General features: G+C 37.4%; 1 protein-coding gene across 10 annotated transcripts in view; it reads right to left on the bottom strand.

Moving 5' to 3' along the window:
- Nucleotides 1–25438, bottom strand: part of ARHGAP12 (Rho GTPase activating protein 12) — an 80232-nt gene that overhangs the window by 47245 nt on the left and 7549 nt on the right. For 9 of the 10 annotated variants that reach the window (XM_026060057.1, XM_026060058.1, XM_026060059.1 and 6 more), the window contains exon 2: nucleotides 2222–2485. The exons of the other annotated variant lie outside the window; for it this stretch is intronic. In XM_026060057.1, coding sequence (XP_025915842.1) covers nucleotides 2222–2485 — 264 coding nt within the window. The remainder of the gene's footprint in view (nucleotides 1–2221; nucleotides 2486–25438) is intronic. 10 annotated transcript variants of the gene reach the window in all.

Raw genomic sequence — 25438 nt, 5'->3', positions numbered from 1 at the left:
GTTACCAACTCCTCTGAGGACAAATTATTAGAGATGTAACTGGCATTTAACATTCCTGCATATGCTTTTACTACTGTCTAAATTTGAAATGATTGAGGATAACTCAGACTAGACCTGTAAAAGTCAATTTAACTTACTCCATTAAAATAAATTACATCAGTTTTTACTAATTATTACAAAGACTGAAAACTTGGTAAACAAAATTATCTGAAAGCCAAATGCATTAAGCATCACAAATTAATTGAAGAACTGAGCTGTCTGCAAAATAAGATATGGGCAATAAAAGTAAGGGTTTCTCAACATGCAACCACATGATGAAGTGGTGGTACAGAGGTATGAGATATAAGACAGTCAGATGCCTCATTTGCAGATGAGAGCGGAGAAAAGACAAAGACTTATTGGAAGTCCTCTCCATGAAAAAAAGGAAGAATGATGACAAAAGAAAAACAGTTACATTCATTGTTGAGGAGAGTTAACACTCCAAAAAACAATTATCTCACCCGTAATAAGAACCGAGGCCTTACACAGCAAAAGGTTGAGTGAGAAATTAATAGACAATTGCCAGAGATGGCAAAGCGACAGTCAGAAACATTTCACAAATTTCACTGTTGCTGCCAATAGCCAAAGACAAGCCCCCAAGGCTGCCAGTGAAGAGGGGTTCCTTTTTCCGTTCTTGCCCGTTTCCGGCACTAGTGACCCAGAGACAGACTTCTACAACAGGACTCTTAGCAATCTAAAATTTTAGAGCAGCTCAAAATTAAAAACTATACAAGAATAGCAGCTCAGGAGGGAATCTGTCTAAACTATATATATTTTTAAAGGGTATACAAAAGTGAAATAAGTGGAAGATTTGTTGATAGATGTTTGCTTTGTCTTTCAATCAGGAAGCTGATTACCCTAAGTACTATCTGAATACAAGAGTACTATTTTAAGAGTACTATTTTAAGCATGTTTAAATAGTAATCTGCATCTCTCAACCATTACTTTATCTGAACCACCGCAGGTAAATTAACACCATTGCCTGACTCTCCCTAGCAACCAGTTGCACACAATATATCTGCACTTTAAAAGATTGTTCAGGATAGTATTTCTAAAGTAAATAGCTTTGTACTAAGTTTTAACTGTCTTAAGCAAGATCTGTGGCAAAGCAAGAAGACAGCTTTCAAAAGTACGTCATGAACAAAAGATTCAGTGTAAAAGGTTTGCATAAATGACAAAAGAAATCCATTGATCTACTCAATGTTTATTGTCTGAATGCAATCTCGTCAAAAGCTCCTTAGCCAGACTGCCAAAAGCTGGGATGAATCCTTTCCACCTCCTCCTCTCTTCCAAGCATTTGCAACATTGGACCAAGACACTTGGCTATGCAGACCTTTTAGCATGGCAATTTTTGTGTTTTAAGATACCCAGACATCATTCACAGAATGAAGAAAAGGGTTTTCCTCAAAGCTAACTTAAAAACTTTCATAACAAATATTGCTCCTTTAATTGCCTTTTCTCTTGGTTGTTCTAAAGTTCTTATCTAAGGTTCTACACAGAAGTCATTGACAAATGTGTAAATTCTAATCTCCTAAGCAAATGCTAAGGTAAAATGCCATAACAAGTCATACAACCAAACTCACTTTTTTCTATTCACTATGATTATTCCACCTCTAAGAACTCATGAATGGAATATGATTCAAGTTTAAACAGTCACATATACCCCCCTCCCCAATTTTTTTCCCCTCAAGAGAAATGTTCAGTTGCCCTTTCCACTCCTCCCCCAAAATGCTGCTTCTGAAAGCACTGTCATGCTCAGAGCTCTGAATACACCGAGAAAGAGAATGCACTCCATGGCACAGAAGTTACAGTGGTCTCATCTCATTATCAAATCGAGTCCTATTAGGTTCAAAATTTCTTAGTAGTTTCTGCCTTTCTTTAAAAGAAAAACTGCAATACTCAGCTGAGGAGCTGTAAAGCATTTCCATAACTGTAAGTACTGATGTTTTGGATCTCTTGTACACATCATATACTCATTAGTACACATAAGTGAACAAAGAGATAAACTGTTTGCTTACTACATCATATCAAGCCACATGGCTAAGCAGACAAAGGAAGATGCTCCTTGAAACCTCAAAATTCAGAGATACGTGACTGGAGATTAAATCATTATCAAATTCCATAGAAAAACAGTAGTCATATGCATTACAAGCTCATTGTTTGTGATCGCCAAGAGAACTACCTCATGATCTGCATGGCTCTGGGAATCCCCTTTATTTATGCTTGCATCTCGGGCCCAACGTGGAGGTTTCCAGGTTCGTTCCTGCGTTCCTCTGTTGTAGTAATAATAGCGTCCTGTAGTATCTTTATGGGTTTCCCATTCCCCATTTATTTGGACTGGAGCACTTGTAGGTAGTGGAGGAAGGGCAGACTGAGATATTTTCAGTTCTTGTAAATTAGCATAAACTGGTGAATCAGGCCTCCCTTGGCTTGGTGGAGTTGTTGGCTATTAAGAGAAGAAATGTATTAATAAGAGCAAATGAGTTTTACAATGCTCCCTTACAAATCAAAATATATTATGCAGTAAAACAAACCAACAAACTCCCTTTCTTTTTGTTGTTATATATAGAAGAACAAAAAACTACCACAAGACATTGGGGCATGAAAACATTAGATTGTTAGCTATAAGGTTAATATCACAAGCTGCATCTACTTAATACTGAAACAATCTTTCAGCATTTCTCCAGATGACAGCTGATAATTATGTCTTGCAATAGATTTGAAATACACTGGAATCAAAATAATTATACGCTTGCCTTGTTAGAAAACTTCAGCTTTACAGTTCAAGTATTGCTCAGTGACTATAAGTAATGTGATCTCGTTCGAGGTGAAGTGTACTGTTTTTTAGACACCAGTTGTTAAGCAAAGATGGTTCCCCAACCTTTTCCCCTCCTGCTATATAGATGGTGAATATAAAGCAGCACTTCTATCTTGTCAGCAAGATCTAAACAAACACTTCAGTTTAAAAGATAAGCAAAATGTTGTGACTCAAACTCTGGAAAACACTGGATGGCTTACCTGTAAGCCTTTCTAAGTAGATGCTTATTGAGAAATATTTTATATAATATCACTAACAGTATTCTGATTACCACCCCTTTCTTACAGAAATTAAGTGAATACTCTTATCTACCTAATTTTATTCATATATATGAACACAAGTAGAATGGCAAATATCTACAAGAAAATAAAATATCAATGACAATGCCTCATTAATAAAGAGTTTGCTAACATGAAGGTCAGCAGAAAACATGGTTAAATGTCTGCGGCACTCACCAAAACTATGAATACTTTTAAATAAGTTACAAGGGCATTTAGGAAAAAAATATCCTTTCTGGTGTTCAGTTTTTAAAACAGACTACAACCATATAAAACACACCATACAGAATGTAACAGCATGTGTTTTCACTAGAACTGTGATTATAAGACTATGGTTCAGTAACAAGCTGCTTCCAAATTGTATAAAGTTTCCTGTTAATGCACAACTATTTCTCTATTTTAGGGCATGCTATACAGGAGCTCTAAAGGAAGTAACAACATAATTTATACCATTCCTTCCCCTTGCTTAGTTTTAAAGTGAAGCCTTGCTGGAGGCAAGTCCTTGCTCCTCTTGTTTCCTCTTTCAAAGGAAAAAAAGAACATCCTGCTTTACATAAAAGTTCTTTTATTATGTGCTTTTAAACATTAAAATCAAACTGCTAATCTAGGCCACATCTAATCACAAATTACTGGGGTTTGCTCAGGCAAGACAGCATATTGTACCACACAACCAGACACAAGCTGATTGCACCACAGCTATAACCAAATATGGCTAATACCCACAACCAAAAGGGGAAATTGCTGGAGAGGAACTCAATGAGATTAAAACAGGCATAGACTTGTCCTGTGCATCTTTAAAATAGAAAAGACAACTTACTAGACATGGATATAACAAGTACAGTATATTTAACAGGAACACAAGGCAAATCACATGGGAAAAAAAATAATGAGAAGTTGCCCCACTGGCAAAACTAGTGAGCCAAAACAAGTATCCACTTCTGTCTAATTCAAAGAAAAAAAAAAGTTACAAAACTTGACAGAAACAGTAAAACACTTTACTACCTCTCTCCCTCTTTTTTTTTTTTTTTTTTAAATATAAGAAGAAAGAATCACCCCACTATCTTCAGAGATGAGTGGATCCCACTGGATGCCATGAGAACAACTCTGATTAACTTCCAACGAGACCCTGCTCAAAGCCTCCCCTAGGCTGTACAGTCCCTGCATCTGTTTCTTCATAGGCTTGGGGAGCTGCATTTCCCACCTAAACTGGGCTACCGTAACTGGGCTTGTCATCTGAACCAATATATACCTGCTCTGGAAAACATAAAAACCTCTAGCTTCTTCCTCTATTTAAAGGAAGTGGCAAAAGCAACATTAAGTGCCCTTGCTGCTACCTAGGCATTTTACTAAAATTTGGAAAAAAAAAAAAAACAAACTAGGGGCAGGGGAAGAGAGAGTTGATCGATTCAGTCTCTTCCACAAAAAGGACAATGAGAAAACTTTTCTTTCTGTCTGGTTTGCGTTTACTAGTTGCTTTTTTTTTTTTTTTTTTTAAACTAAGAGAATGAAGAGCATTATTAAAATAACAGTTCTGGGTATTAATAAAAGTGTTTTCCAAATATAAAGCTGATGACACAGTATGCTTAATATTGTTTTTAAACCATTTTCTCAAGCCACACACAAGAAGAATGTGGCTGAGGAATTTCACATGCCAAGATTTTCAAAGGTTTCAGCATTATGACTAATGCAGCTCCAGATGAGACTGCAGGATACATGTTATGCTAGGACAACAGAGGAAGCTGATGGCCAACATACTGCTTGCTGTGTAACTCAGGCAACATAGTAGGTAAAGTTTAATGAGCATTGGTCTTCTGAATGCTTAGTATTTCTAAGTTCAAAATACCAATTTCTGATTTTCAAGCAGAAAAGCCAGAGTAAAGAACATAATTTGCTTTTGTCCTGAACAAACGCAACAGTTAAACCACCCTGCCAAACAAATCTCCAGCTACTTTCATTGCCTGCTGCTCTCACTCACCATTCCCACAAAAAAATCTTACAGGAGATTTTTAAAAGGCACCCTTGTAAGTCATTATTTTCAGTGAAGAAAAAAAAAAAAAAAAGAACCCCTACGAATCTAACTACAAGACACAGCTCAGCTCATAAGTACATCTCTGAGGGACAGAATAATCTTATCAGAGGCTGCTCCGAACAACCACGCGGCAGGCAACACCACTTCCTCATACCTCAAGGCAAGCAAGAAGTCCTCCGGTGTTGTCTGCACAACGCCTCCGTTCAACAGCACTTCTGCTTATCAAGACTGATTTTACGCAATACAAATTTATCATTTATTGATGATAAAGGCAATTCTTAAAAAGCTCCAAATTCCGTGAAATTAGCTCTAATGTACTTTCTAAATCAATGTTGGCAGTAATGTCAAGCAATGTCAATCCCACCTTTTTTGAGAGAAAGAGTATTAGAGAGATGCACTTCCCACTAGATGTCACTGTAGAGCTCCAGGACCTCGAACAACTTTGCAATTTCATTTAAGGTGAAAGTGTTTTGAGTTAAAAAGAATTTGTATTCTGCAAAAACCTTCAATAGTTAAATTAATTTTTTTTGACTTGAAACTGTTTCTTTCATTTACTAAATCCATTACTTACTGCAAATTTATAAGTCTAAATAGATAAAATATTAACTACATAAAATAGTTCTAACAACTTCCATGAACTTTTCCCCAAGCCAGACACGTACAGTTAAGGGAAACTTAAACGCACATTAAACATTTCTGTATGTATATGAGGACTTCCAGTTAGAACTTCCCTCCCTGAGCTTCACTGTTGCACTAAAGAGCTCAGAAAGCTCATAAACATGAAATTAAAGCTACCGCAATTTGAATGAAAATTCTACAGCCTGCTAAGCACTCTGACAACTGTATGAATATAAGGATCTCTCACTAAATTCAATAATTTTCTCTATTTCAACACTGTAGAAATCTGCTGCATTTAAATTCAGTCTTAATGCAGTATCTACACAGAAAAGTCTGCTAGCTGTAAACCCTGGTAAATTGATAATGAAGAGAGTTTCACGAAGGCAGGACAAAACTTTCAGGATCAACACAAAACATTCTTCAGATGTGGACTGTACACACAGCTTTTCCAGAGCCTAGTTTTTATACTGACACAGTAGGAAGCAGATACGTGCCTTTAAATAAAACAACTTGTTAATCATTCATGAATGCACAGTCAACATTTTCAATGAAGGCCACAGACTATCAGGCCTCTGAACCTTACTTCAACTCTACGCAATGAAAAGCAAATTTACTATACTTGACAAGGTACATTTCAATACCAACGTGTGCATTAGCTTCTCAGAGAGCACCTTAACTTTTAATGTTATTTTATATAAATGGGTTTTAGGTGACAGTATTCATTCAAGCATTCAAAATTAAACTTTAAAAGAAAAGGTCCAGTGCACTCCAACAGTATACAACTGCAGTTCTGGGAGAAACAAGGACCACAGATCTCTACTTAGCTAGCCGCTGCCCAGAAACGTATCACTGCATGCAGCTAGAACATCTTGCATCGAAAATGCCAGCAATTAAAAGACAGAAGACAAAATTTCCTTGAAACTGTCACCTACATTTTTTCCTTTTACAGCACTTAAATCCAAGGCAAAAACTGCTAGAAAACAACTGCTTAAAGTATGATTGCAATGCTAGCTTTCAAAACGTAAGCTGCTGTAATACGATTTTGCCTGGTACACAAATAAATAGCTTTAGTTGTCTTGCTACTGTTTGCAGCTTTTCTGAATATTATGACCTTGAAGATAAGAGCTTCCATTTCATTAACAGCATTCATATTGCTGAAAGTCATCGCCAAAGTGACCAAAAAAAAAAAAAACCCTAAATCTCACCTTAATACTCTTTAAGAAGTTACATATAACAGATTGTCCACACTCATGTGGAAGAGCAACAGAGCATGGAAAGCAGAGGGAATACTGCCTCTTCGCAGCCCTGGGAGGAAGGAAAGGGGCACAGGCATAGTCTGCAGCATCCAGAGACAAAATCCCAATTTCCTCAGCAACTGGGCTTATTGCCAAGGTATTGCTACTGTCTTCTTAGTAAGGCCTGGGACTTTAATACCAGCTTTATTAGTCAGGAATGATATCAAAGAAATCTGAAAAACACTACATTTTATCTTTCATCAAGTGACAGCTGTGCTAGGAAAGAAAGTCTTCAACTAGAATAATCAACTAATCTCCTCTGTCCTGTTTCTGCTCTTGGCCTATGTTTTTACAACCATGTTCTGGCTCACACTGTCTAACACATTCAGGCACATTTAAAACTTACTGTGACACCGAACAATAGGAGAGAGATTTTCCGCAAGTCTTCTGCTACTTAACAGGTGAGAATAACAAACTAATTCGAAAAGCTAATTTAAAATGGGAATCCACAGCAATTCTTTATGCAGTAACCTTCTCTAGCCTAATACCTAACTGGATAATTCAATGAGTAAGTCTAAGCAAAGCATAAAACAAAGACAGTGAGTGTTATAAGCCTATTAATAGTTCACTGAAATTAGGACAGGCTCTACTAGTGCAAATATTATTTAACAGCTTTAAAGTTTTCATGTTCAGTTGATTTGACATTATAAAGCTATAGGGAAAAAATAAAATAAAATTCAAAAGTACATCCCTCAAATACATTTGCTTAGTAAGGCCATTCAACAGTTAACTTTTAAGTGGGTCATTTTAAACATTTAATTAGATATTCTCAAGAAAGTAACCTAAAAAATGGCTAGCCAATAACTTTTCCTCAGATTAAAAATAATAAAACTAAGCATTTGATTTACTTCGGCCAATTTTATTTTTTTGGTCATTTCACATTTTACTTCCATGGAAGTATAGGCAGAGCTCTTACTTTGTCCTAATTGTACGTAAATAACTACAGAAATAATTTTAATGGAAATATTTCTATTAATATTTTATGAAACTAGATTATGAAACAAAGTGTCTTAGTACATAGAACATGATGTTCTGCCAGAAAGCTCTTGTGTTACTTGAGCCATTTAAGTTCCCTTCTGCTTTAGCTCTCCCATAACAAAACAAACATGTCTCCCAAAGCTGCTGAAAAGAGAAATCTTTATCGGTGATATTGGAATGCCTTATCAATTAAAAAAAAAAAAAATTATAGAAGCATAGCAAAAAGCCTCCAACACTTGCATTTTGAGGACAATACTAAATAAAAACTTAGAGGGACACAGTGAACTGTTTGATTAATATCAAAGGAAAATACACTCCCCTTTCTTGGTAGCCTAAAACAAGTGACTTAAAACACTAAGTTTCATAGTCACCTAGACAATGATTCATTACAGCATTCTGCAAAGCTCCTGCAGCACAGGGAGCCACGAGGCTTGTTCTCCCGCCACATCTGCAACCAGTTACGAGGAGCCCTGGAAAGCTGCTCCAGCGAGGCAGCTCCCGTGCGCCTGGGCCTGCTTGCGGGCTGCCAGTGGCCTGGGACGCTGAATAGCAGAGACAGCACTCCCCCATCATCTATCATAACCAACTGAGCAGAGAAAAGGGACAGAAAGCCTTTTTTCTGCACGCTTTACAGATTTCTCACTCACATTTATATAGCACTCATGATCATCTCAATGAGGAGCACTATTATATATGGACTTACGAGTTTTATGGCAAAATAGGAAATATATAATTGATCAAAGGACTGCAATAGTGATGTCAAGTATTTTATAAAAAAACAGAAATAAGATCTTACAATGAGATCCTTTGTAAAATATGCACAAAGATGACAGTGTTTACCATACTTGTACTTTGCCACTTGCACATTCTAGCTTTTCCCTTTAATAAAAAAGCTTTTGTTCAAAGATATAGATGAAATTGCTTTTCCTATAGTAGCGAATTTAAATAACACTTAAATAAGCACTTTGCTTCATACACGCTTATACAAAAAGCTTACCCAGATTAGAAAAAGTAGTCAAATTTAACATATAGAGAAGTCAGCCAGTAAAACTCCTCCACTCCTTTTTTACTCCGTCTACTACTTCATACATATTGATACTCTTCAATCGACATAACGTAGCATCTGTATCATACTTCACAACTTCAGCCAGCATTTGAACAACCTGGCATGTGCATCGTAAATGTATAGTAATAGTTTTTACACATTTTTTTTCCTCCCCTCACAGCTTCATGAAAGTGGTATAAAGTTGGTTGTGTAGTGCAGATGTTTGAGGAAAACTAGTAGAAAAAGTTTGTTTTGACTTTTAGTTTAACTGGTGTCAATTCTTGACCTCTAGGGAAACTGAAGTACATGTCTGAATGCAGATTTGCGAAGAATAAAGCTGTTCGGGTATCACTGTGATATCTAAGGATCAAAGGATATTACATTAAGAAAATACCAGAAAAACATAACTTGTTTCCTCCAATGCAAAAACTGTCCTGTAACATCCCAACAGCTACTGCTTCTCTGAGGCAGTAGTATTCATTATCACCATCCTTACAGCTGCATAATACTTCTAAGTAAATGGAAAAATTCTTCCACTGCTAAGAGAAACCATACAAAGCAGAAATAGTAACACTGACACATTTTACAGTTATTTAGTTTTCTACATTATTTGATTGACATTTTTGCAAAATGAACTTGAAGCATTTTAAGTACAAAAAGGACACGACAGGGCAACAGAGAAGTTTCCTCCTATTGTTCTGCAAGTTATCACCAGTGCCACCATGGAGGACCTGTGTCTAAGTACAGACAGCGCAGGCTGAAACCCATTAGGTCTGTTTCTTTCTTGCAGAGTCACATTTGTGTGTTTCGGAATCACATACAGCGCTTTGACAAGGAGGTTCTCAGTCAATAAACAAGTAGTTCAATAATAAAAATGCAGTTTTTCAATAATACTGATGAAGCAGACATTGCTATCACAGGAGCACAAGTTCCTTATTCTTCTGTAACAAATGTGAAACAACTAAGTGTAGAATCTTTATGCAAAGTCTCAAGAGCAGTGGACAGCTCTCACTTAAGTCATTTATTGTTTTAACCATTTTAATGTGTAGCCCTACATCTTCCTTGGAAAAGTCAAAGTAAAAAAAATTTTTTTTTTTTAAGATAGATTACTAGCTTTGTATGGACTTCTATGTTGTCAACATTACAGTATAAAAGCACATCTAAAAAGTTAGCACCTATAAAATATGACTGGGAGGATGGGGAGAGTGTTATTTGAACTTACAATAGGTTAATGGTCAAAAAAGTCTCCATTAGTTTAAGCCACTTCAAACGGAATAGCTATTTTTCCTACATTTTACAATTCAAAATTACAGATCCAAAAGCATTCAGGGGTATTTTTTAGGGTACAGTGCTTGTGCAAAACAGTGTAAAGCTGGGCACCCATGGAAAGGGCAGATGAGAAAGCAAACATCACCTCTAATTAGATTCACAAGTTACTGAAAAGTTACTGAAGCTATATGAACAAGCACATTCAAAAAGCCTAAAGGACAGCTTGGGTACTACGTGATCAAAGGTGTAATGAAATTAACTAATACCACTTAAATTTCTCTCCCCCCCTCCCCCAAAAAAAAAACTCATTAGAACAGAAAATATAGCGTTCTACTATTTGAAAAAAAGAGCATCATTAAGAACTAAAAAAAAAAAGCAGCCTCACTTTCCAAATATTTAAGTTTTCTTAAAAAGGAAAGAAAACAACAATTTGCAAGACACTTCCAAAACACAGCAGTCATCAAATCTGTGTTCTGTCAAAAGGGCATTCAATCCCAAACACTTCACAAGAAAATGCAGAACTCCCACAGAATTTACTTACAGCTGTTGTCCTTTTACTCTGCTGCAAAAGCAGATTTCACTTGTGTGAAATTCTGCTTCAGTAAATCTTGTGGCAGCAAGTTCTGCAAACATTTGTTACGCTAGTATTTCTTTGTCAGGTGTTAGCATAATTCCAAGATGTTTTGCTGAACTTAACTGCAAGGTTTTAAAGTTTTTAATAACATATGCAGCTACAAGACATCACCAATATTCAAATGGTATGAAAAATCCTGCTGAATCCATATACTCATTGCTATACTGAAAATACAGTAATAAATTAAGAAAGCAAAACCTAGTCAATGCACATCTAACAGGCCTGGAAAATAATCAATGTATAGCATGAAATCAGATACTAGAATAATTTCTGTTGGCTTAGCTTACTATGACTTAACAAGAATATATTCGGTTGTGTAATGAGTAGGCATTATCCTTTCCGTAACAGGCAGGCAGCTGCACTTCACACAGTTTAATAGACAGCTGCTACCCCCCACATCCACTTCTCAGACTCTTCTCAAGTTATTATCTGCAACTATTATCAAACTACTGCATTCCCCAAATCTCCCATGGGCTGGTTACTTGATTAGAACGTCTCACTATGAGAGAATTCACTTCAGAAAACAGCTATTACAGCTATTTTCTTTTGCTTTTGTTAAAAAATAAAAAATAAAATCCTGAGAACCAAGTTTCAACACTGAACAATTTATATACCGAGACCAACATCTGGAAAGCATGCTTTAAGGATTCTAAATGGCTGTACAATTTTAAAATATGACTTGAAGTGCCACATTTTACATACTGTTATATTAGCTTTGAATCTCTGCAAACCAAAAATCAAATTATACACCCAAAGTCTGGAAAAATTATGATAAAAATGTTTCATCAAGTAATTTAGTCATACTTTAAAATAAAACAGATCTAGGTTAGAGCATTTGAGTCTCAGGATGCAATTGTTCTTACAGTCCGTATACACAAAGTCACCAATTTTTCCATATTTCTGACTTCAGACAAATTATTCAATGGCTGCCCTTTAACTCATCAGAATATTTACTATAAAAAATTGCTTTTCTGCTCTTCTTTTTTGTATTTTTGAAACTGTTTGGTTTGCACATCTTAACAGAAAGGGAAGCCAAGAGAAAAGTAATCTGCTGTTTTAAATGAGTTAGTTACCCTAACTCCCCATGCACTCAAGAAAAGAATTTCCTTTGTGCATAAAGGCAGGAGCCACAATGACACTTCTGCTTATACTGAAAGTTCAGCAAATACTTTTGCTAATTCAGTTCATGGCACCAGATTAATAGAGCACACAGTTCAAAGGACTCAGCCAACAATTCAATGTTTAGAAAATACAGGGGGGAAAAAATTCAGAAAAAAAAAATAGACTAATACAGTTTTAGGATACTGCTAAGCTGGTAGCTGGTGGCAGGTAGATCACGAGGAGCAACCCCACTTCCCTCCCCCTTAGCTATGAGCTACTGCTGCCCCTGTGGCATCAGCACTGATGCTCAGGAGAGCCTGCAGCAAGCTGATGGAGGAAACTGGAGGGGCAGAAAGATAACTCTTCCAAGTTGGGTTTTGGGTGGTTTTTTTTTCACCTGTTTTAAAACAAACATTTAGCCCCTTTAGGATCTTGCAAAGTCATTAAAGAGCCAGAGAAGCTCTTGAAGTGTCTTACTAGCTAAGGAGAGTGAAGGGCAGGACCTTCTCTTTCAGAATCTCTTCTAGCTCTTAGGTAAGTTTAGTTGCATCACGAAACCACATTTGAAGGAAGCTGGGAGATGGACAGTCTTCCAACACCTAAAACAGAATCCGTTTTAAAGACAATAGGAAGTCGAGAGTTGCCAGTTTCTGCTGGGGACAATAAATAACTGGCTTAATCTTAAAAAGGTTTACTTAGGTATGGGGGAAAGTGGACAGGGTAAAAGGAATGAAACTTTGGACAGTTTAATCAGGAAAATAGGGGACTCTTCTTCCTCAAGGTTTGTTTGAAAGCAGGTTAGCCCACAACTTTCAGTGGTGGTTTTGGTATACTTGCTTCTGTCTCAATGCAGGGAAAAGGACTACTTCGCAGAGTCTTCTCTATTTTTATTTTTCTTGGAAGGTTTCAACATGTTCTTAACCCTTATTCTGAAGCACAGCACATTTTCATCTCAAGTTAGAAACAGAAATGGAGCAAGCTATTGAAAATGTACAGTAAGAAGCTGTTTTCTTGTACAAGTATGCACAATAAAATGCTGAGCTCAGGTTCTTGCTTCTTCATAGGAAAAATTATCAGCTTATAAGAAGCAATGTAGTACAAAAGATGTGTTCTTTAATGCTCTAATTGCTAAAGTAGAAGAGGCCACATGCAATCAAAGGAAGAACTGCCACAAAGCAGCTCAGAGAATAACAAAGGATTAAGCTAAATAAGGACAGCTGTTCCTATAAGCAGAGAGTATGAACACATTAATAGTATGAATGATAAGAGCAAAGAATAGAAATATAGTTTTGCCTACTAGCCTAATTAAGTCCTCCACTTGGAGAGAAAAAAAAAACTTGACAGCAAAAGAAACAAAGTGACTTTGTTAATGTTTAGAGAAAAGCTGTTTTAATGTATATTGGAACACATGCAATACTTTATATATGCAATATAAAATATTTTCTTCACAACCACACAAGCCCTTCCAACCACAGGAAAAGGGTATTGAACTGACAGTTGAAGTAGTTATGAGAAGAAACTTCATGATAAGCTTTACCCATGATGACTATCTCAGGAAACAGGTAAACCAAGGTACCTGAAAATCAGCACACCTAGGAAATTCAGCTATTGCACAGACTAGGACACGAGTTGATTGTTTACCAGCGAGGCACCCTCTGATCCTGGTCATGCAGCGTCAGGTACGATGGGAATATCAATTTAAGCATGAAAAGATGCTGTATTTTCTCTCCTCTGCAAATCTCCAGGGTCTATCAATCCTTAAAATAAGTTACAACCCAGACGAGTTATAAAACATTCAGAAACATACTGGTAAAGAAAGGAGAGATTTATTTCAAAAGCTGAGACAATTTTCTTCAGTTTGGAGGAAAATTACATGGATAAAGCAAGAAGCTTCCACACTTCAGTCATGCATTTCAGACACTCCTGTAGCTCTGAGAGCCGGGTTCTGGAGAATCAAGCTTCTTAGATTTCACACAAAAACATGTCCCCATTTACTCAGCCAAGTCAACTCCATCATGACTCCTGTCCTGTTCTGCAAGGTGGTTAACCAAGAAATTTAGTAAGATGGCAGCAAAAGAAACCAGACAGGAAAATATACACAACACTACACTGTGCAAAGTTAGTATGTAGATTTTTCAGAGCAGGTAAGTTCAACAATGGACAAACCCACATTTGTGTTTTAAGACAATCATAGAGGGCAGTGAAATCATGCCTATATTAAAGAGTCTTCTAGAAAAGAACTTAAATCACCTGAAGCAAAATACTGAAGACTGTCACACAACTGGAAACATCTGTACTTGAATTATTCTTCCTTAGTTACATATTATCACTTCATGACCATCAGCAATGGAGTTGGTAAGTCAATTCCCAGATACAATTTGCAAAACACATGAAATGTGAAATGACAGATGGCAGTACGCATGCCCTGCATACCCGCATGTTCGATGAAGAACGATTTTACTGAGACCTGTGGCTATTTCCCACTTACTAGCTTTCACAGCTGCAGCACTGACTGGAAACTTCATGTCACTTGTCTTCCCTGAGAAGTTACAAAATGCAAGTTGTTTCATCATTCGCTTATTCGTAATACAAAATACAGCTCTTGCAAACAAAGTGAACTGGGTTTGGCGGGGGTTGTTTTTATTTTTTGTTTTTTTCTCAAGTTTCTAGGCAACTGCAGGGCAATCCAAACTGAAATATTTTAGCTTTTCAGAACTGGTTAGTTGTATTTTTTTCTGTTTCAAATATCAAATCACAGAATAACTGAGGTTGGAAGGGACCTCTTGAGATCATCTAGTCCAAACCCCCTGCTCAAAGCAGTGGCAGGGCCAGCTAAAGCAGGCTGCCCAGCACTGTGTCCAGTCAGGTTTTGAGCATCTCGAGGGATGGAGAGTCCACAATTGCCCCAGGCAATTTGTTCCAGTGTTCGATCACTCTCGCAGTCTTTTGTTCCGATGAAATTTCCTGCATTTCAGTTTGTGCCTGTTGCCTCTGGTCCTGTCACTGGGCACCACTGAGAAGAGTCTGGCTAGGTCTTCTTCACTTGCTCCCATCAGAAATTTAGTATTTATACACATGGGTAAGATCCCCCTGAGCCTTCTCCTCCGCAGGCTGAACGCTCCCAGCTCTCCCAGACTCTCCTCACAGGAGGGATGCTCCAGTCCCTTACTCATCTTTGTGGCCTTTAATGTAGCCACTAAGACAAAAAATTCTGTGGACTGGGTGCTACAGCAACTGAGAAAAGAACCATAAAAAAGCACAACATATACAATGTATAGCAAGTTACTACACAACCTTTTAAAGGAATTAGTGAAGGGATGAAGGCAATGTTACATAGTCTGAAAACTTATTTTCTGACAAGCAAAGTGCGTGCCAAAATATTCAAAGAATAATAATGAATGGATTTCTCAACAGTGGACTAAACCCTCTTCCCAGAAGCTCTGCACAGCAATTCATCCTCAAAAGCCAAAAATAAATCTGAATAACTTCCAAAAAAAAAAAGTGACCTTCCTTAATCATACAAGTTACAGGTTTCATACAGAAAATTACCGTATGATGTTCTCTGGTATGTTTTACAAAAGATGTGTCAGAACAGATTCTAATGGTTCCTTTGGTCCTTAAATATGTAGTATTGTGCAATTCGAAAAAAAAAAAAATCAAAATTTAACATTCTGCCAAAAGTTTGATGACTGCAAGGAAAAAGAAAAACCCACCGCCATAAACACTGACAGCCTTTCTATTGCCACCCCAGCGTGACTACTTTTGAACGGGAAGCCATATAGTTTAGCAGTCCAACACCATGAGAATCAAGAGATTACAGGTTCATGCCACAGAAAAGCCACTTGATTTTAAATAAAAATTTAGGCTTTTTGAGAATTAACAACTCCTCATAAAGTCTTCAATAATCAAATTAAAATGCATATTTAATATTCTGGCTCCTCCGATCTACTTAAGAAAACACCTTCGCTTTAGTATTTCCAACCGTGCCCTAGCAATAAAACCCAAAACAAAGGACAGTTAAGCAGTACAGAATGTCAACCAAGTTTCCCATAACATATTCCAGTATAAAAAAAATTATACATTGGACTACTGTTTCACTGTAACCTTTTACATAACCTTAGTGACTAATCAGACTATGCAGTTACTTCAAATATCACTGACTTTGTGATATATTTCAGGTCTCTGACACCTTAAAAAAATAAAATAAAATAAAAACCACAAGCCACTACCTCACATTTGGCATCCTAGTTTGAAAATTCTTATTTAAAGGCCTGCAACTATCTGTTCAACATAAAATGTTGCTTTTGCTATAGAAATCAACTGCTAAGTAACAGTACACAGAAATAAAAATTGAAAAAAAATAAGTCTTATTCCAGCTTTCTGTGTTTATTTCACTCCTTCAGGTAAGTGTCAACAACTAACCTGAGTTAAATGTTTAAAAGAAATACTCTTGCTTGTTTGCAGGCCCTTCTCAAACGAAGTCTTCATAAGATGGAAGATCTCTTACAAAAAGATCTCTTACAAAGATCTGTAAAAGAGAGGTACAGCCTGCCAGAAATATCAAAGAAATTCAAGTATTTCGATATTTCAGTGAAGGCTCCATCTCCAAAGGTCAGCTGTCGCAGTCAGATCAACCGGAAAGTGTCTCTTCGCGATGTGCCCAAAGGCAACATCCTGTCACCCCATTTAGGGTACTGCCTGCAAACCAGGGCCCTCCCGATTACGAACAGTGCTGCTGGACTTAAGCTGTAACAATCTCTCTCAAAGCCTGGCTCCAGAAGTGAGATAAGACTCTCAGCTGTAAGAGATAAATGAGTTAATGCAGCTGTGAGGGAATCAGATCCTGCAATAAAAATGGGAAGCTTTATTCTTTGCCACATTTCTGACTGCATCACAGACCGCCAGTACTGTCTAGCCAGTAGCAAGCTGGCAAGTGGGGAAACAAAGAGACCTTCCAGTTTCTCCCATGACTATGGAGACTGACTAGTTCCACAAATTAATAAGAGAGATAAAACCAGGTAACATAGTTAAACTGGCTTTCTGCCACATAACACCAGTTTTCACCATTCACAAGTAAAAATGAAAATCTCTAGATATTGGAGATTCATTCTGATCCATCAGTAAAATGAAGAAGTGATTAAACTGCCACAAAAAATAAAAACGAATACTGCCTCTACAGCAAAAGGCAGAGAAGCAGTAAAAGAAAAAGCAGGATTGAGGTACTTGGCACCAGCCCCCCTGAAACCTACTGCTGAGGGTCTGAGTGAACAAGGCCACGCTGACACCCCGTCCATCACGTATCCCAGATTACAAAGCATTTCCTAAACTACAGGGGGGAAAAAAAAAAAAAAGGAAAAACCTTACTAAAAAAATCTTTGGACTGAAATAAAATGTTGCCAGGAATGTACTTTACATAATAAATTATAAATTAAAATTATGTAGAAAGTTTTCATGCAAGAAAAACTTTCCTTGGAAAAAGAAACAAGTAGGTTATCAGCATTTTGTGTAACAAGAGTACAACAAATGCATTCCTGTGTGTTACGCGAGGGAGTTTAGAAAATGCTGTCAAACTTCATTAAGTGCAATGTTATGCTACTTAAAATTACTGAAACATTCCAGACTTTTTTTTTTTTTTTTTTTTTTTTTTTACACTTTACTATGCAATAAAGCAAACCTATTAGCAGTATGTTATAGCTGAGATGGCAGGAATTTGCTAATAGTTTCATGCTGATTAAGCAAGCAGCAGCAAGCGGGTGCCCTAGCACTCACTACCGCAACCACCACCCTCCCCCACGCGAGCGAGCAGGTTGTAACTCTGTGCTCAGCATTCAGAGGATCAGCTGCAAGGCCAAACCTTTGGAGAACCTTCTCACCACAACGGCAAGTAGAATAAAGCATCACAGCACCATCCGCCAAGCTCTTGAGAAAAATGCTTTTGAGGATACGTATGCAGCAGACTTTCTGCACTGAGGTACACAGCAAAGCCTAGCACTTAAAAGCTTTTCTTAAAGCTGACAGAAAGCAGCTGTTCAGCTACAGAAAACACATGGGTTAAAATGGAAGCTGAACTTTCTGGTAGTCTCCAAGAAAAATATATAAGAGGGTAAAGAGCATGTTATTTTTCTACTACATATGACAGTAAACGATGTGTCCTTAGACTTTTGTTGCATTTATTTCATGAGTTAGCTAAAGGAGCTTATCATGAACAAGTGAAAAATATTTAAAGTATTACTATTTGTGGAAAACGGGATAATTTGCCATGAGTAAAACAGAAAGGAAAAACAAGATGTTAAAGTATTTAAAATTGCTTTATAAAAGCATTTTCACAGAAATGCTTTGCCATTGATTTCCATGCTTTTTTGTAAAGAGATTTTCAGTATATGCATTGAGTTTCTCTAGCAAGGTAGCTATTGGCAACTGCAGGCATTCGAGGAGTTCAAGGCTCTAGGTCCTATGATGGTCAGCAAAAGAATTAACAGAGCTGCGATTTGATCAGCCAGCTATCCAGACAGCATTTTGAAACATCGTTGTCATTAAATAAAGCTTATTTTGACTGATGACTGTTAAAAGTTTGCTGTTCAGTCACAGCTATATTAAAAATGTAAAGCTTAATAGGCTTTGAAGTAAGATTACCCCAAATTCTTTTGTCTTCACAGAAGTTGCAACTGAGTATATGTGGCGATTACCTATGTTTTCTCAACAACAGTAAATGAAATTACTAGAATTTGTGTTTTTAGAATTCCACTGAACTCAGGGGGTTAAAAGATGAGCAAACAGTCTGGCACAAAGTCAGTATAGCAACCCTAAAAATACATACAACTGAAGCCGTTCAACCAGACTCAATGTAGCATGAGCCATGCAGCCACCATGCATCTCAGAGGAACAAGGAAGAAAAGCCCTAGGAAGATTTTACACTGCTAAAACACACGTGCATACTTTATGCTTTATCATACAGAGTAGGCTAGGAGCAAAAGCAGAAGTTTTATGCCACTTTTAGCTTTTGGCCATACTGACATATAGAGAAATGAAATTCTAGTAGTAGCAAGAAGTTACAAATATCAATTAAAGATGTCACTTCTGTCACTACTAAGCATACCCTTATTGAAGTGCTTAGCATAATACATTAATATGAAAAAAAAATCCTCACTTAGAAAGGATTTGGGACAAGAAGCTGTTTAGCATGGCTTTGATCGCCCGTTTGATAGGCTCTTTTCTCCACATAAACCTTCCCCCAAGCATCACCGGAGCAATATATGATACAACAAATATTTGCACACACTATTTATAATTTTTAACATATATAGACGTGATTTCAATTAATGTGGGTAATCATTTGACTGTTTAAACTAAAATTAGATCTTAAGCTCCCACTTATTAGTTTAGCTCATTACTAAAACAGATTATTTAAAACATCTGTATTTCAAGTCAAAACTCTTTTACCTGGCAAATTTCAAGCAACAGTGAATAGCTAAGTCTCCCTGTCTTTAAAAACGGCTTGCCACATATCAGTCCCTTTACTGGATCATCCTTTACCAAATCGGCATTTGCAGCCAATATCATCTCACATTCTCACTGTATAACACTGAATATAATCAATGGGTTGCATTATAGACAGCAAGATTTATAGAAGGTATAAGACAAAGTCACTTGTGAAACAACTTGGAGCAGTGATTGCTACTTAATATTCAAAGGAGTCAGCAGGATACTGCATTTCTTTGTCATCCTTACTGGCTTCCAGTGCTTTGGACCAGGACATTCACCATCCTGCCTGAAGGAAACCTTAAGGCAACAAGCAAAACGGGGCAAAAGCATGATCTCAGCTATGCATTTAGAATTAAGTCAACACATGTTCCTTGGTTTTTTGCAACATTTTAGATTTGCATTTTGTGTTTAAACCTCTCTGAGCAGGAAAAACACTAATGATTTTGGATGCCAACATTCATGTTATAAAAGACACTGTTAATTGACCTTACCCCCCTTTAATGAGGTTTATTAGGAAAATGTCAGGTACTTGTGTCAAAGTTTACAGCTTCACTGGAAAAGCAGTTCAAAATTAAATTCCCATTATAAATTGGGCTCTTAACAGGACATCAAGCTGGCTACTTATATTGTCACCTCCAGTATACACATATGCTCAGCTTTTTAGTCTGCATGATAAAATTTTCAAATAAACCATAAGAATTTTGTGTATACTAGTATCTGTCATTTATGTTTTCAAATATATGGAAATATGGAACTGAAGAGAAGAAGAAGAACAAAATGCCACAAGTCCTACTAAATTCAGAAGACACTGCTTCCACAGTGGATTTGCTCCAGAGCACAATCAAAATTTTGAAGTTTTGCTAGGCTGCTCAAAACCCCTCATGCTCATATGTATTTTATGACTTAAGACAAACATCATCTACTATTACATGATGCGCAACTCATTTTTTTTGGTAATGAAGAATCAGGTACAAAGCCAAGCCTCATGCCAGACAGGACATACACACACCTGTTTAAGACAAGATTTCAGTTTCAAATTCTGAAAGATTTTAAAGACATAATAGGATGAATAAAATAAGTGCTAGTAGTTGGCACATTTAGATAAGAGATCCTTTATCAAAATTTGAGCAAAGTAAGAATACTAACTTTACTAGCTGTTTAAGGCCACACACAAAAAAAACTATAAATAAGTTATGTAGCTTCTACTTTTTTTTTTTTAATTCTCCTCTTTAAATGAGCTAGAATAGGCTACGATAACTCAGAGTTTAACATTCTGATTCCATTTTGCAAAGTGTACAAAACAGTAAGACAAATTTCGTTAGAAATATATCCAACCCACAGCACATAGCTTCAAGAAGTTAGCAGAGATTTTTAAGATCACTTTTCAGTTTTTGTTAAATGCAGAAGAGCTACACAATTGTACTATTAAAGATTACTATCTCAAAATCCCAGAGACATGCAATCATTTTACTCAGCAACAAGCTGTATGTACTAGTTGAAGCAGAACTAAGTACAGCAATAATTCTCACAGCAATCTAAACCAGGTTGCATCTTTTTTTTTTCCCCCCACAGCAACTAAAAATATATGCAATTGCCCTATGACTGTACTTCTTAAGTCTGTTTCTCTATTTGCAGACAGTTTGTTGGCGCTCAGTTTTAGGGCAGAAAACATGAAACTCAGCCACACATTTCCGTACTTTCTTCCCCTTTATTTTCCTTACTCTAGCAAGAATTTCTTTCATTTTTAAGAACACAGTTATTTCTGTAATTCAGTATTCAGAGTAAATAAAGCAGAGAGCAGGAAAAGAACATGAAATTCTTGAGACCAACTGTGGACACAGCTTTTAAACAGAGTCTTTCAAGCTACAATGACCAGTTTGTCTTCTCATTCCCAGCTGACTGCCTAGTTAGCCATTATCAACTGGTGGTGTTCAGTGAGAACCACCCAACATCAGCTTTGCACCTTTCAGCAAATGATCAATGGGTAAAAGGTAGATGAATCTTCTAATCAAAAGGAAGACCTACCATCTGGTAACGCAGTTGCTACAGATGAGTGAGAATGAGACTTCCATTGCAGAACTTGGAGCTTTATCATTACATGTTTTAGTTTAACTTAACTGCGTCTTTCCGAGCACAGTTATGACCACTAGGCAAGACAGAGGAATTCACAGAAGTGCAACATGATTTTGCTCTATCATTTCCACTCACTGAATGAGTGAGTGGAAATCACCTTGGCCTAGCATACAGTATTTAAAAAAAAAAAAACAAGTCTCATCAATATTGATTACATTTGTTACCAGAGCTGAAGATTGTTACAAGAAGCCAAGGAGGAGTCATGAAACAGACAGTGAAAGAGCAAACAGCCACAGGAAGGGTTAACCCCAGGTGTGGCCCTTCTCACTGGCTACTAAATACCAGAGGAAAAAAAATCTTTCCTCAGAAATCAATTGCAAGGAAAGAAATTGCCAATGTAACTTCTTGTTTCCCCCTAAAGTTCTGTGTTTGTTTTAATAAGAAAGTGTGCTGAAGATATGCAACTGCGACAACCTGCTGGAACGCACTCTGTCTCCAGCCCTCATAAATGCTATATGGGGTTTCATCAAATCATGAGCTTGGACAAAACCTGCAGAGTCTGCAGAGGTTTACAAAGCACAAAAGAAGAAAAAGTTTAGAGCTAGATTTTACCAAAGCAGTTGGGATTTGGGTTTTTCTGTTTTTTCTCCATAAAAGAAAAGAAGTTGAACATGGGAAAACCAAGTTTTTCCTCTACTGATAGTTAAAACAGCAATTTAAGAGCATATTCTCAACATTTATATAAAATGAAGCAGAGAAGAGGGATGCAGTGCAGTTTTTACACACACAGTTAACTTAATTGGAAAGTAAATAACAAAATTACAGGAAAATTTCTATCTTGGTACATAACAACCCACACCTTGCTATAAGAACAAATGTTCTCAAACTCAGGGAGAGGAGGAACGGAGACAGGTCCCTTAAGGAGAGAGGCATGGAAGAGTACCAGGAACGTGGCCCTCTGAGTTGGCCAAGACAAGAGGAAAGAAAGCAAGTAAGCCAACAGTGGCAGTTCATAACTGTGAAGGTAGCAATGGATCACTAATCAGGATCTGCCGCCGGCACAGGTACGAGCAGCTGAGCTGAGAGCGAGCGAGCGAAGGGGCTGGAAGGAAAATGCAGGGCGACGGCAGGGCCGCTGGCAGGGCCTCGCTTCCTCTTGCGGGGGAGCTCAGGCTCAAGCTCCCTGGCTAAAGCAAGGCAGCCACAGAGCCAGGCTGGGAGAAGCGTTGAAACCCTCTGGGATATCTGTGTAGGCAGGGAAATGGAGATTAAGAAGTAACAAGGGATATGGTGCAAGGAGTACAGGGCCTTAGGATAGCATGAAGATACCATTAAGAGTTAGAACAGACCACCTGAGAAGGAGGATAAGGACAGATAAGACCTCAGCCAGGACACATGTCCTTCACCCCCTAGCCCCCCTCTTCCCCCGCAATACATCAGATACTGATGGTTATATCTCAGGAAGTCACTGTGCAGGAGTGCACCTCGAACATTTTGGGGGGTGCAAATGAGGATCAAATTGCTACCAAGGAACAGAAGAGTGACTCCCAACCTAAAAAGTCAGGGAACTACTGTAGCAGAAGAACTGCCAGCCTTGGTTAGGCTGGTTACAAAGCAGTTATGTTTTGCTCAAAAATACAAGAAAACAAATACACACACACGCACGTACATACACACACATACAAATATATTCCCCTGCATCTAAAAGCACTATGCAATTATGCATGACACAGATACCAATTAGCTCTTTGAACTGGATGCAGATAACCAGGAATTGATATGGACAGTGCTAAATGTATTGACAGACCCTCAGCAGTGGGGGGGGGGGGGGGGGGGGGGGGGGGGGGGGGGGGGGGGGGGAGGGGGGGGGGACACCTTTATTCAATTTCAGTGGGAAAAATAGTCGAGTAATTACTCAAGAACCTCATTTTTTCTAAGCATTACAACACTTTCCCATAGATCAAAGTTTCTTCTAAAATAACTTATCAAAAAATATCTTCCTGAATTCTTAAAGAACAAACAATGACTAAAAGCAACATGGTGTAAAGTTTCTGTTGTCGCACAAATCATTTCTAAACACCACCCTGGCAATTTATCGGGCTATTTAGAAAAGAAATATGTGTACACAACACTATTACATATGCTGAACAACCAGCTGAGAGTAAGCAAACTTTTTTTTTTTGGTAAACACTTTTTTTTTTTAAATCAGACATAATGTTTTGTCAGAGTGTTTCTATACATTAGCACATTTGTAGCAGAAGTCTCATCATATAAGTGATACTAAAAAGGCAAGTGTGTCCTTCCACCTGTGAGATTTGCAGAGCTTTGCACTTGACTATTTATATCTATTCAATTTGTTCTAAAGGAGTATGGCCTTTGCTATTACTGCACCAGTATTTACATACTTGGTCACAACACTGCTTAAGCCAGCACCATTCCTCCTCAGTGCTATACTGGCAATAAATATTTGTAGAGTCATGTGGCGACTAGAGCAGCAAAGTGCTGCAGCTGAAAGAGAACACAGGAAAGTAAAAGAAAGATGACAACTGCTTATACTGGCCACCACTAAAAACATACATAAAACTCCACTTTTCAGTGGTGAGCTTAATGGAATACAGGGAAGCTACTTAATTTAACTGGATGATCTGAAGATCACCCAAAAGCCTCAGGCAAACCATTTAAAAGAGGAACAATTAAAACTGCGTCAATTAAATTCAAAAAAGTCATATGTAAGATTAAAGAGAGGCGTCAGTAAATACTAATCGTGAACTTTGATTACAATCAGAAATTGAAGCCAGATAACAACATCAAAAAACAACTTAAAGCAATAAACCCAGCCCATTCAGACAGTTCCTCAACTGCTGGCTTTCATTTACAAAACTGTTTTATCAGAAGGAGAACTGGAATTCATCAAAACATAGACTTTGCTTAGCAGAATACCTATGCCAGTCTTCAGAACATCGTTGTTCTCAATGATGCTCTCAATCTCTGAAGAGTTTACAACAGAAAAGACAGAGCAAGGAGGGAAAAAAAACTAGAGAAAGAAAATAAAGTATCAAAAATGAGGTTATTTTACTTCTCAACATTCTTAGCCATTTCAGTAGCAATACTTACAATATACTACCTACTTAATTAGGAGTTTTCTGTATGCAGTACTAACTGTGCATCCACCAGAGTGAAAGTTTTTTGCATGGTTCTTATTCAAAGCCTTTGACATCTACCAAATTTTCAAGAATTAATGCTTTTCCTACACTCCCTTATCTTTCTGATACCAGGGACACACCTGTGAAAGGCACTAGGTTAAGGAATAAGAAGGACCAAACATCCATCAATTGCAGTTGCCAGGGAGGCATGGGAGGCCTGCACTGACATCCCAAATGTATTCTTAGTCTCAGTTGATCATAGCTCAAGTGTCAGCTAAGCCACAGGAAAGGGTTCTCTTCTTGATAGCCCTTGATAGATTTTTCTTCCACGAAAGTATGAAATCAATCCTTTAACGCAGGTGAGCTTTTAACATTCACAATTTCCAGTGGTTGTAATTTCCAGAGCTTAGCCAAGTGTTACATAAATGTTGTATGAAGAATTTCCTTTTTTGTTTGCTGCCACCACATTAATTTCATTTCATAAGCTGCAGTTATTGTATTGAAAGATACCATGAACAATCACACTATATTCAGCTTCTTCAAAGTCAGTCACATTTCCATTTCACTCCTGTGTTTTCCAACCTGAAGAGCTGCTTCTCTTCACACAGGCACTGTTCTATGCCTCTGTTCATACTT

Source organism: Apteryx rowi, unplaced genomic scaffold (assembly GCF_003343035.1).
Source record: "Apteryx rowi isolate R43461 unplaced genomic scaffold, aptRow1 scaffold_164, whole genome shotgun sequence".
NCBI classification, from domain to species: domain Eukaryota; kingdom Metazoa; phylum Chordata; class Aves; order Apterygiformes; family Apterygidae; genus Apteryx; species Apteryx rowi.
Note: the sequence above shows the minus strand (reverse complement) of the source record. Positions and strands in the feature narration are given on the sequence as shown.